Consider the following 13,801-nt stretch of genomic DNA (forward strand, 5'->3'; position numbering starts at 1 on the left):
GAAATCATTACAGCCAATCTCTTATTTCAAAAATTGGATAATTCAATTTTGTTTCTCCAAAGGACATTTATATTTTAAATATATATTTAATCTATAATTCCAGATCGTAAAATTTTAATGAGGAAGATTACTATTTATTTTTATTCAAAACTTAAAATAAGTACCTACGGTCAAGTTCGCCCCTCTACAAAAATTAAATTAACATCCAACTGATAAAAGATTTTTCATTGACTATTTTATTGACGATTTCAACTGTTTTATTTTGTAGCAGATTAACAAGAAACGAAACCTTAGTAAATAATTAAAACTCAAACTCTAAGTAAACATCTGAAATAAGTGCATCTGTATAAATTTTTTTAATGAGCAATTCAAACCAAAACTAAGATTACACAATAATTTACATAAAGTTACACACAACAAAACACCATTTAACACTTAGATTAAACATGCATCCAAACTATGCGGGCGATCTACTTGAAACATGGAAAATCTTTTTCATCAGATCTTCGCTTACTAAGAAATTTAAAAAGTGCCAATAAATTAGGATCTATTCATCAAGAATTAACAACTTTAAATAATCCCTGTCATTCGAAGTAAGTGAATTTATATCATATGAAAAAAAAACAAAAACCCTTTTTAATCTGTTGTGATTATACTTTATTGAATTAACATTCATTGATTCTTAGTATGATAACCTAACTTTTCTCTAAACATTGTTGATTTCGTTTAGGAAATTATCTTTCATCTATTAATTTGAAAGTATAGTAAAAAATAAAAAAATTGAAGAAATGGGGAGTTTTAGGTTCAGTTCTTAATAAATAAGGATTGTGTCATAATTTATGAGTGGTTTTTATTAACGCTCAACCTTAAGGTTTTCCTCTAAACATTTGAAGGATCAGTTACTCAATTTGTTGGGTGTGCCTCAAACTTTCTCCTTTACCCCTGTATTAATTCAAGGCTCATTGAACATAAAATAAAGTTTCGACTGTAGCCAGACTCGAATTGGATCCCGAATTAGTAATTTTATAATCAGCAGGGTGGCATAACCCAACTCTCCTTCAAAGCAAAAGTGAAGCCCAAAATACCACGCCCAAGGAGACAAGGTTTACTTAGAGGTTAATAGGAATGTTCGTCATTGTAACCTAAACCGAAAAAGAAGGCAGCCAGTGATTGGTTCCTGCTCTTCTGTCACGCCCCTGGTCCATCATAAGTCTTCCCCCTTTTGGATTTACTTTCCCTGGTAGCTTACACCCTCCAATATCCTCCTTTCTACAAGACTATAAGACTTTTACTAGACAAACTTCTTATCCAAAGATTTAATAGTCTGCAAGCTGTTATAAATATTGTTTGTGGTATTGCTACTTTTTTTTTTTTTTTTAAAGTTTTTTATTTTATTATTTTATGGTTCCTGTTCTTAAGCTCAGTTTTGGGTAAAGAAACTATAAGAAAGTGTCCGACTGTTATCCATATAACCTCCATAGACCTAGTGCCTAGTCACCTCATTTTCTGAATATCTGTAGATTATTTGTTCATCTCCTGACTGAACACAGCAAATCTATGTCGAAAGGTATGGAATTTTTGAAACTGTTAAGAACTTCTGTATTTAGTTTCCCTACCGCTATCATATATTGATGGCATACACTATCTAATTAACTAACCCTAAGCAAATTACGTGGGTTATTTGAGAAATCCTTCGAATAGACAGGGGATTAATAATGGACATTCTGAATCTGTTCTAGTATCGAAATCAAAATGAACAAATTTTTGGGAAATCAAATAAATTTTAAAAAAATCAAAATACACTGTGCGAAAGTTCCTCATATAATTGAAATAATTAATTTATTAAATGAATAACAATTTTAAAGAGTCACTAAGACGTTCAATCAGAATGGCAGTAAAACTAAAGGTGAACTTTCAGATTGTAAGGTTAGAATAGATGAATTCCACAGAACATAATCCGGCTGAAATGCTGAATCTCAAATTCGATCATTCCCCATTCTCTACGTAATCCATCCGTCCTAATCTTACAAAATTAACGTCCATGTTTTGATTTACTGTCGTTCTGAATGACCATCTTGGAATCCCTTAAACAAGGTTGGGCTCTAAAACCGTATGTTTTTAGCAACAATTGATTTATAAATATCAGTATAAAATATTAAAGAAGCTTTAAGTGGAACAGCCCTTTGCATATTAAGGGGTTTCCGGATTCATGAGTTTCTTCTTAGGAACTCGGGAAATTGACAGATGTTTTTGTAAGAGTTGCTCGTTGACCATTTCTTGCTTATTTTTCCTGTTCACTTCCAGTGGGATATTATTTAGAGAAAGACTACCCAGTACTTGATAACACTTATGTTTCGCGAATATAGGCCGTAACTCCCTCCTCTGGTAGTTCAAGATTGAAGCTGGAGTAGCCAGGAGTCTATTATATACTGCTGCCTCTACCATCGGGCATCCTTACAAAAGGGTATTGGGGATTTCCTACAGTAAGTTTCAGTTCTTCAAGGAAGGGGTCACATTTTCAGTGCTTTATTGTTTTCCTCAATAAGATAGGTCCGGGGATTCATCGCTTCATTACACGACCTCTGCAGATAGTCATGTTGAGTAATGTTAACTGCAGTACAGTGATGGATTTATACTCAAAATGTTTTCATTCTTAATTTTACTCACATTCTTATTGTGGAAAGTGAAGGAGACAGGCTTCTAATCGGTTACAAGAAGAAAATGGTTACTCAGAAGTCAGAACTTCCAGTTCACAGGCTTCTTTTTGTATAGATATGCTATTTTTGAGATTCTGATGCAAGTGCTAGTACCTGAACCCACCATCGAGGCCAACTCTCTTCAATTATGTATCTAATGCTGGATGAAAATGGAGTATGACTATCTTCACCAGTCTAGATTCGAATCCTTTCTACTACTTTTACCTTAAAGTGAGTGAGGTTAGAGAATGTTATAAACGCACAGATCGGGTAAAACACTGTAGACGACGGCTTCCTTAAAATGTTTTTAGAGAACAAGAGCTACACTACATTACTTAGTAAAGGATTCAATAAACGATGTTGAAACTACACGTGTACTGATTTATTCAGTCTAAAAAGGATTTTAAACGTCCTTGAGAAGTTTTCATTGATGAAGGTAGACAAGCTTCCAGTCTCAATTAGAGTCCATGCATAGACGTTTTTGAAAATGGGGCAGTTAAGCTACATAATGTTAATATTATTATTATCACCATATTATTAATGACAAAGTGTCTTTTTGGATAGAATAGACTTATTTTGAAAATGCTTTTGGCTACATACCTTTTGGAAATTTCCTCTCTTGCCTCACTCTGTATCTCTTGCTGAGCAGACAATCTGACCATGCTTTGGGGCTACGCAGAAGTAAGATTTCGGAGATATGGCAGCTAACACTGCGTCTGACTTACGGTATGATTCGTTCCTTAGCTTCTCGTCTCTTCGAAGTGAAGTACCTCAATGCTTGCGTTGACCTGAGTTGGCTAGTCACATACCCGAGACTGTTCCAGTGATCTCAATTGTTGATGAGCTTCTGTAAGAGGAAAAGTGTTGTTTCTAGTTGTCTTTGACGAATTTTTGAGGAAAATAGACCATATATGAAAGCATCCCTGATATTCCTTCCTGTTGTAACAACTGCAGGGACTTCTATAAAAACTTAATCCTTCGCGAGGCGTCTCTAGGTATTTTATGTAGCTTTTTCAGACACCGAACAACGAATTTTTAGTTTTTGTCGAACGAATATATCACTTATTTATTTTTTTTTTTTGGTAAAATTTGTTCAGTTTTGATAGCTTCATTGTAAGTACCGACTAGTAAGTGCAGCATTAACATTTTCTGGTGAGATAGATAGTCTCTCTGGCCGAAGAAGCTTCTATATTGAAAACACACTTTAATAAATTGAAAAGAAGAAATAAGGAATACCACAAACAATTATTTATTAAACTGCATTAAACACACACATGATGAAGTAGTATTATAACAAGGTTAGGTTTTACAAACATATGTTTTTAGCAACTAGTGCTATACGAATATTAGTTTATTAATGAAACAAGATTCCTGGTACTTACATAAATATATTTTCATTGACATTATAATTCTTTTTTTCAGGTCAAATAAGATGGTATGTTATGGAGTAAAATTTCACCATGTTATGGGTGAATCCCATTGTGAGTAGTCCCTTGTTTACTTCTAGATTATAAGATATGTTTTTATATTACATAGTTTGTAAATATATAATAAAATAACTTTGTTTTTTTTAATTCTTTTGTCTACCCTCTTTTGTCAAATTCTTGAACCTATCCCCTATATTGAACCTAATTACATTTCAAAAAAATATTCAATGGTTTAGAGATTTTAGAAGATTTTAAAAAACAGAATAATTAAATACATAATAAAAAAAAAATCATTATAAAACACATTTTAAGTTTTAAACAGAACAATGTAAGCTCATAATATTAATAACTCAGATATATGCATTATATATACACAGAGTTATACTAATTAAAAGTATAAAATGGAAGAATAATAGTTGGCCGTATGTAATAGATCGTAGGAAGATAGTTCGATAAATATGGCGGCCAATAAAGTTGCAAAATAGTAAAGATACGGAGTCGGGGAGTCTTTGCAGGACTTTGTCAGGTCTAAATGTGGACAAGATACAAACATTGTCAATATGATAAAACTATTGGAATATAAACAGAAAAAAAAAGAAATTATAAACATAACTGAATAGAATCAATGATCTTTTTTAAGGAGACCAAAAATGTATTATGGGCGGCGGAATTGGATAGCTTGATCAAGAGAAATGCAAGGAAATATTTTTGGTGAGAGGAAGGGTAGGTAAGAAGTTAAAAGTCGCTTATAGCTTCTTACAAAAAACGGGAGATGGAGTTGTCTAAGGCAATTTCTTAATCGTTTTAGTTTTTCCATTCAAGCACCCAGTGACACCTTTAGCTACCGTACAGAAGTAGTCAAAGTGGGAGAATATTAAAGAAGTAAATAGGGAGTCTATGAGGTTGAAATATAAATACATTTGAGTTTAGCAGCTTAGCACCTTAACAACCTCACTCTGACTTTGCCGTCAAAACAGCCCTGACGAGGCCCTGCAACGTGGGGCGAAACGTTGACTCAATAAAAATAGTATACCCATTTACTATTTGAGTTTTTTTGACCGCACCCGGACCATATTCCATTCTTTAAACATAAATATGTGACGAATATGATTAATTCCTATTAAGGTGGAAAAGGTACTCAGAAATATATTACAGATATGGTTTTTATGTTACTGAAAAGGGTTCAGTCAAAGTCGATTACAAGGTTTTTGATGTTTTTACCAAAAGTCTTCCACCATTCTTCTTCTTTAGTACACTAGATTGAGCTACTAGCGGGATTCCTTATCAGTGAAGACTTAGGACCTCTACATCACTAAACATAGAGAACTTAATGTTCGGAAACAACAACTGTCACCAGATATAATAATGAACAGGAGAAAGAAAGATTATGAGTTATCCATAAGGTTGCTGTTATAAGATTATAAGGTGTGATAGTACACTATCAAGAAGTCTACATGGTAGGTGTATTTAGGTTACTGGGGTGGGGATGAATCTGAAAAATAGTCTCCCTTTTCTAAAAAAATTGTAATATAACAAACAATAATAAGTCATTGATAACAGATGGAAGCGTACTTCATTAGCTGACTGGCAGGTGATAGCTAAAAGCCTTTCTACTTTAACCGATTCTATAATTGATATTTTCGATAAAAATGAAACTTTTTTCCTATTGCTTATCTTAAATCTATAATTTATTTTATAATTTCCAATAACTTAAGTATAAATAGTAATAACTTGAATTTTTAGGAAGTTTACAAACAAGCTTCAATGGCGAGAGTAGATTCAAAGGCAGAACTTACTTGTACAGAATGCCTGTACGTTAGTATAGATCCGTTCTTCACAAAAAAATATCTGTTAGGGTTTTCAGTTGGCCCTGGTATGTGGGGTGGACAAAATACCAGCATGAATAGGTTTAAATTAAAGTGATTGTAGCCGAGCTTGTTACGGCTTCACCTTAGCAACCTCTAGTTGCTGGCTCGAGCCCGGCCTAGACGGGTTGACTTTTATTTCGTGGTGTTCTTACGGAATGTAAACTCGATCCTCCCACTCTGATTGAAATAGGTTGATAACCACTAGGATAACCTCCCTCTCGGTATTCATGTCAGAAACAGTTAGGAGCTAAGTAGTTTTTGAATCTCCCGCCGTTGCAGATTGTTTTGTAAAACGGATACCATATCTTCTTTTGATTGATAATCTTAATTAAAACAGATACCATTGAAGAAGAAGATGGTTTTCAACTGGTACGTGTGAGAGCGCCACCAGGAGCAGCTGAATCTACTGCTCCAGGTCACATAGAATGGGAAAAAAGTGAGATTTGAATTAAAATAAGTAATATAATTTTGAGTAAGTAATATATATATATGGCACTGTTGTTTATTCAGTAAAATGTAAATGATTTTATAATGTTATATATAAACATGTAATTACCATTATAATTGTAAATATGTTCATTTAATAAGTAAAGTTTACCAAAAAGAATATTCTGATACACAAACAAGTTAGTTCTTCCAGGTGGTGCCTCTTACCAGCCTATCTATCGCTATTAGAATCAATACCCCACCGATGGTGTTCAACCAGTATCTTCTTGGAACAGTAAATAAGACGTTCGGTGTACAGTGTATTCTTCCAACTCACTTATGTATATGAAAAGTCTTATTTCATGGTGGTTTCCTGTTGGTCACCTCCTCCTCCTTCCTCAATGACTTTTCCTTTCGTAGGATCCGGCGGCTAGCTACCCGCCGGATCTACATGCCTCCTTCATATCGATAGGAATAGTACCCGGTAGAAGCATCCAAAACAATACTAACACAATCAATACACAAACTACGAGCAAGTAACCGAACACAACAAACAAAATGGTGACGAGCTCATTCTGTTGCTTGACGTCATTCTCCATTTAACAGACTCTTGACCATGTTATATGGTTTTAACGTGGTAAAACAAGGAAATATTTCTCCATTTAACTTCAGATTTTCCATACAAAATGTTAAACTAAGGATCATGTATACCCCTATTAGTATATTTAATATTTCAAAAGTCATTTTTATTCCAGCTGTTGGCTCCCATGTTACCACTGGAGATGTCGTTTGCAGGATCAGATTTAAGGAGGTATTTCAATTAAAAATATCATATTTTTTTCATTTTTAATTCGGTTTATTTAATTAATTTTCTTATGGGTAGAACAAGATTTCTTTTACTTTTATGAAACCTCACAAAAGTTATTCAATTGAGTTCAATCCTTTATAGCTTACATATCATACCCATAAGTCTGTTCTAAGATCAGTATTCATTAAAGACGCTTTTTGATTAGAAGAAAAGAAAAGAAAATCCCGATAATTTGTTTGTGCTAGTTGAATTTGATTTTGTCCACGATGGACAAAAGGGACTATTTTTTCCTTTATTTTTTTAAAAAACATAAAACGTTTTTTTTTTTAGTGCACACCGTACAATTCCTATTCACTGTAAACCAAGAAAATAAAAACAAAAACCAAATGAAAATAGCATTATATTTAATCCTTAGATTTCTTTAGTCTTCATTTTGTCCGAATAATTAATATTCGTCGACTCTTTCTGGAACGGACGGAATATTCCGTTTAGACAGTGGACGAAATCAAATCCACCCCGCTAGGAGGCGCACATCCCGTGAGCATTTGTCTACATTGCATGCCTTTTTTTTTTTTTACTTTAAAATTTAGCGAGCTAATATAAATTAAATTAATGAACGATATCCTGCTAAATCGGATCCCTAGGTTTTACGAGAATATTATGAGACCATCTAGTAGGGTTCAGGAGTGGAAAGAGCACACTAGACCAGATCTTCATCCTAAAACAGATACTCAAAAAACAACGTTAAGTAGCTTAGTATGTGCACGCCTTATTTGTCGATTTCAAACAAGCCTATGATTCCGTTGACGGAAACTGTCTAAAACTAAAGAAAGTTTGTACAAATGATTCTTATACAAAGTCCTGATACAAGAAGTATCTGTTGCCTTTGAATTCAGATCAGGTCTGAAACAGGGAGATGGACTCTCGCCAGAGTTGTTCAACGTAGGCCTAGAAATTAGAAAAACATCAAGCGAAAATGGTGGTGGGCACGTTGATATGAAACATAAATTCCTAGCGTACGCGGAGGATATTGCGGTCCTAAGCAGTAACTAAGATGACATGGAAAGACTAGAAAAGACACAATTAAGGGAAGCGGAGGAAATCGGTTTGCTAGTAAATGAAGAAAGAACAAAGTATATGATTGTAAGCAGAAAAACCTACCTTCATGACATGGTCGGCGTGGATGGCAAATTGTGAGACCAGTGTATAAAGATCCTTCTCTAAAATATCATGATAAAGTCAGCTCTGATATACAAGTTGCGAGACCTGGCAGAATCGGTAGATTTGAAAGGTAAGTCCTTCGTATTACAGGAACGTCTGTCAACAGAGTATTAACACATGGGGGAGAATAACTAAAGTGCTTGCCAGTTAGTATCTCATGTATGAAGACAAGGAGGTTAAGATGGGCGGGACATGTGTAGCGAGAGGGAGCAAGTGATTGGACCACAACTCACCAGAGCGCTCCACCTCGAGCCTCACCGAAGCTCTCAAATTTACTTATTACTTCATTTTGTAAAGAACACGTTGTAATTTTTGTATATTAATAATTTCTGTACATAATACTTAGAAATCTCTGTAGAATGAATAATAAATGATAATAATGCAATGCACGAACCTATCTCAAGCGGACATGTACCGACCGCTTCTCGGTCACAGCCGCACGGACTAGGCCTATAAATAAGGGACTCCAAATATCCCAAATCGATCGTAGATCCACATCCTTTCCAGGGTCTAGTCATGGCACAGGTGGCGTATACACTGCTTGAGATAGAGAAGATTATTGCTAATCTAATCTCGCAAAAGCTGTTTTTCTGTACGTTCACCTAAGACAATGGCCTATCTCCTCTCCTTCTCTCCAGCAATCTTAGTCCGTCCGCTTCATCTCGGCAACTAAGATTGTAACCTAATTCCTAACGGTTACACTGGTCCGTCCGCTTCATCTCGGCAACCAGTGTAAATTCCCGTCTCTCCCCGGCTCTAGTCCGTCCGCTTCATCTCGGCAACTAGTAAGCTGGCTCCTATCATGACAGTTCTAGTCCGTCCGCTTCATCTCGGCAACTAGAACTGTTACTCTGCCTCAGACTCTCTCACCTAGACCTCCTCTACCTAGTCAGTGTCCAGGGCTCATCCCCTGGCACGGCCTTCCTTTCTTAACTATAATTGAATACGCCTTGTCGGTGGGCCTTCTGTAAAGAGTATATCAGGCTAGAGAAATCGCCTAAGACCAGACAACCCCGACACATGTAACTGGAAGCAATCCATCAGGATGCCGCTAAACAACAATGAATGCACTATAGTTGGCAAAAGACCAAATGGGAGGCCTGAAACCAGATGGCTAGACAGAATCAACAAAGATGCAAGAGCTACAAGCAGCAAACTGGAAAGCAGTAACCCAAGACAGACAGGCCTGGAGAAGACTGTTTCAGGAGCTCAAAGACCTACAAGGTCTGTAGAACCAACTAAAAAATAATAAAACACCTTTAAGCCACAAAATATTATGGTTAATATTAATATAATATTATGGTTAATAATAATATAATATTATGGTTAATATTAATATAATATGGTTTTTCCGCTATCTACAATGAATATTCATACTACTGTTGAATTCCAAATGCAAAGAACTTTTTTTTTCTTTTACGGGGGAAAGCTTTAATTCCTGACTCAACTTTTGATGTGCTTTGAAATACATCCCTATTACTAAATTATATACTGACTGAATAAAGTAGTAAATCTGATGGAATTAAATCTGGTAAATAAAAGGTCTCAGGGAGGACTCCCTAACCAAGACTCAATATTTTTTGGATATTTGGAAGTATAAACTACTTTGCTCAGCCTGTTTACATGTCTGACCGAATTAGTTTGCGACCCAATTGAATCTGATTGAATAGTTAAAAAACATTCTATAAATATTATTCATATTTAAAATTAGATCTATGATTTTTTGAGTTTACTAATATTTTATTCTAAATTATATAATTGAATACTGTGATATACTTTAACTACAATAAAATGTTTCAGGACAGATCCTTAGAAATTAAAACACCAGTGACAGGAATAGTGGCAGTTAGAAGAAAAAATGAAGGTGATATTGTTGCCCATGGTGACGAGTTGTTCAAAGTTAGGCTTGGTAAGAATTTATTTAAATATTTTAGCTGTTGGTCATTTACAAGTATCTTAATTGTTTATTATAAAACAATTGAGAAAAGTTTCACACAATTTTTGCCAAAATTTCAACTTTTCTACCTATTTCCCAACTTAAGAGATACCAAAACTTTTCAACACCGCTCCAACGTACTCGACCGGATTCTCTATTCTACACCTAGCTGTAATTCTTTCCATATCGGCGAAACCAAAAACCATCTTATAACCATATTTTTCAAAAAAAATAATTCTATCAACTCCCATTACCCATACACCTACAACTTTCAGAACATGCCTTGACCCTCAACCATTCTTTTAACTTTGATCATACATCAATTCTTGCTAGTCTCCAACCATAAAATATGGACTCAACCATTATTTTTAAATTCATACATATTCATTTGCAACCCAAATTCATAAATCATAAATTTGATAAAGACTGTATCTCTCTGACCCATCGATTATCTTAAGTCTTATTGAGCTAAAATCATTTTTATTTTATTTTTTTATTAATTTATTTCAGTTTATTTTTTCCCCTGAGTTCTGTTTTTCCCACATCTTTAAGCTGTACTTCCCCATTCTGTGGTTTTCTTCCAATTTGAACAGTTGGTGTCCTAATTTGTTCTTTATTTTTTATTTATTTCTATTTATTATTACTTTACTTCCTTTATTTTTCATGCTTTGTAAATACTATATTTAATTTAAATTTCTCTTAACTCTACTTATCTGTTTGTTATTACTTCTTCTGTTCATTTTATGTTTAATATTTTACAGTATTTCTTAATTATTTATAATTATCCTCTGTTCGTCAAATTATAAGGATCTGTAGTGTCACTGCTACTATCTGTTAGCCACTGCTCTAATTCCTACTGGAACCATCATGGTAAAACCTGACACAACCTAGCTGCTGAGAAGTGAACCACTAAAGACTTCAGACAAACTATTGTCTCATAAAACTTTGTAATAATTGTGTAAATACTTTAATTTTGCATGTGTAATAACTCTGCATTGTATTATTGTATCCATAGATGTATTATTTGAATCAATAATGATTATAATAGAATCTTCTGATCTACTATTGTATGTTATTATCTTATATTTTAAATTGCTTTTTTAAGCACAGAGCAATCACTAAAGAAATCTTATTAAGGCGACTTTGGTCCAACATGGACTCACATCCCTAAGAGCAGAGATGGACAAAAATTAGCTATAGCTAAAACTAATAGCTAAAATTGCCATGGATACAACCCTTATCATGAATGAATCATTGATAAATAAATATTGTATCCATGGAAATTTTAGCAATTAATTTCATAGTAGCCCAACTCTTCTTAAGAGGCATTGCGTAATACTACACATTATTGGATAATATGCCAACAATATTTTTAGAAAGGTAAATTGTTATTACGCCCTGCCTTCTCTTGATCACTCCTCTTTCATATACCCAGGACACTATATAAACCAAAACTAACGCTCCATTGCCATCTCTGTCCTTTTGTAATGTTCTACAGCGAATACCTATAGAACTGGGTACTCTCTCAACTATAAAAGAATTCTTTATAGAAAGCAGTAACCGTTCCTGCAAGGACCTAAAGCAAATTGCCATCCCCTACATGACTATAAGCAAGTTGAGTTTTCATTATGAGATCTTCCTGTCCATTCTCCTCCTATCCAGTTTATCTTACCTATTTTAACAAGTGTTCGAAGCCTTATGATGTTAGTGTTACCTCATGATGTTAGTGTTACCTTATGATGTTAGTGTTACCTTATGATGTTAGTGTTACCTTATGATGTTAGTGTTACATCTGGTGCTAGGACTAACTTCTAAGTATCTTGACAGATCTATATAACTAATATTAATATTATCTGCTTTTAGATGCAGGAAGCTTAGAAAGTAAAAAAAAGAGGAAAGTCGCAAAGATGAGCAAAGATTATTACGAAGAAGAGGCAGAAATCGTAAGTTGAGTTATTTTTTTTTATTACATTGTCAAGATTGATGGGATTGTTAAGTTGTTATGATAAAACACTCCTTTATCAAGGTCATATTCCCCCTTCCTCCTCATTTTTGTTTAAAATAAATAAAAAGTGATTTAATTGTTTCATAAGGCTTGTTCCAATGACCACTTTTGACAGACAAAAGTAAACGTTGGAACAAAACTATTGATAAATTTATTTCACGATCTGACCTTTGTACTTTTATATTTTTTTAAAATTTTCTTATGTTGTCTTAGTTCATTAGTTCTCAATTCATATATTTTTTCTACTGAGAGATTTCAGAGGTACTTTGTGGTACTCCCTCTTCAACTTCTGTAATTTAAAGTTTTTTCAAAGTAAGTGAATAAACAATTACATACAATCAATTGGTTTCATTTTTAAGTATTAATAGAACAAAACAATCAAATAAATAAATATTTTAACAATATTGTGTTCACTTAGCTAATTTGCCCTAGTATTACTGGGTGATGCAGTGTTTCTGGATGCCGCCCAATTTCACATTTGATAAAGTCTGGTACCAGGGACAACTCTTGAAGCTCAAGACTATACTACCATACATTGACTAATTAATTCTTCGTTCATTTCTTTGCACAGGACAGATTTTTCTTCATTCAACAGGGCTCAGAGCTATCTTCAATGAGACCAATCCTAGCTGATGTGCCTCAGAGATCAATAATTGCTGTACTATTGTACATAACATACAAAGCACTAACATATTAACAGCCACCTATGCTGATGATACAGCTATAATTACTAGACATCAAAATGCAACACAGGCCTCACTAAACTTACAAAAGTTACATGTCTGGTAATCTTCCAGCTATGGAAGATTCTACTGAACAGTCCCAACACATTACTTTTAAGCTGAGATAAGAAATGTGCCCTCCAATATACCTCAGCAACTCACCCATCTCGCAAACAGAGTGCAATACCTTGAACTAACATTTGATAGGAGAATGACATGAGGACCACATATTAAGAAAAAACATCAGTAACAAAAATTTAAAACTGAATCTATTGTGTTTACTACTCAAAAGAAACTCCAAATTAAAAACAAGACAAAAATTAAGCAAATGCAAAGACTTAATAAAAAAAAACCTGGACATAATGCTCAACAAATTTATAGAATAGCTAAACAGTCTTAATCAAACAATTACAATGTTTCCAGTCTAAAACACTACAACTTATCACCAAAGTACAATGGTTCGTAAATAACAACACTTTGCATACCTACTTAAAAATTTCAATGGTCACTGAATACATACAAACTTACTGTAAACATACTGGAAGATTATTGATTGACCGTGTGTGGAGATGAAAGGAATATGGTCCGGGTGCGGTCAAGAAAAACTCAAATAGTAGAAATATACTAATTTAATGAGCCAACGTTTCGCCCCACGTTGCAGGGCTTCTTCAGGGCTATTTTGACGGCAGTCA

At 34.1% G+C, this 13,801-nt stretch overlaps 1 protein-coding gene across 3 annotated transcripts in view; it reads left to right on the top strand.

Moving 5' to 3' along the window:
* Window positions 1–248: 248 nt before the first annotated feature.
* LOC106692418 (dihydrolipoyllysine-residue succinyltransferase component of 2-oxoglutarate dehydrogenase complex, mitochondrial) overlaps window positions 249–13,801 on the top strand; it is a 25,940-nt gene continuing 12,387 nt past the window's right edge. Inside the window, exons 1-6 of one of the 3 annotated variants that reach the window (XM_014438358.3) lie at window positions 249–593; window positions 4,119–4,177; window positions 6,329–6,427; window positions 7,173–7,228; window positions 10,247–10,355; window positions 12,246–12,325. In XM_014438358.3, the coding sequence (XP_014293844.1) occupies window positions 460–593; window positions 4,119–4,177; window positions 6,329–6,427; window positions 7,173–7,228; window positions 10,247–10,355; window positions 12,246–12,325 (537 nt within the window). In that variant the 5' untranslated portion in view covers window positions 249–459. Of the gene's footprint in view, window positions 594–2,181; window positions 2,253–3,280; window positions 3,995–4,118; window positions 4,178–6,328; window positions 6,428–7,172; window positions 7,229–10,246; window positions 10,356–12,245; window positions 12,326–13,801 lie in introns of those variants that run through there. The other 2 variants (XM_014438359.3, XM_014438362.3) reach the window with 2 other exon arrangements.

The sequence above is a fragment of the Halyomorpha halys genome, unplaced genomic scaffold, assembly GCF_000696795.3.
Source record: "Halyomorpha halys isolate HHAL.00 unplaced genomic scaffold, Hhal_1.1 Scaffold56.1, whole genome shotgun sequence".
NCBI lineage: Eukaryota > Metazoa > Arthropoda > Insecta > Hemiptera > Pentatomidae > Halyomorpha > Halyomorpha halys.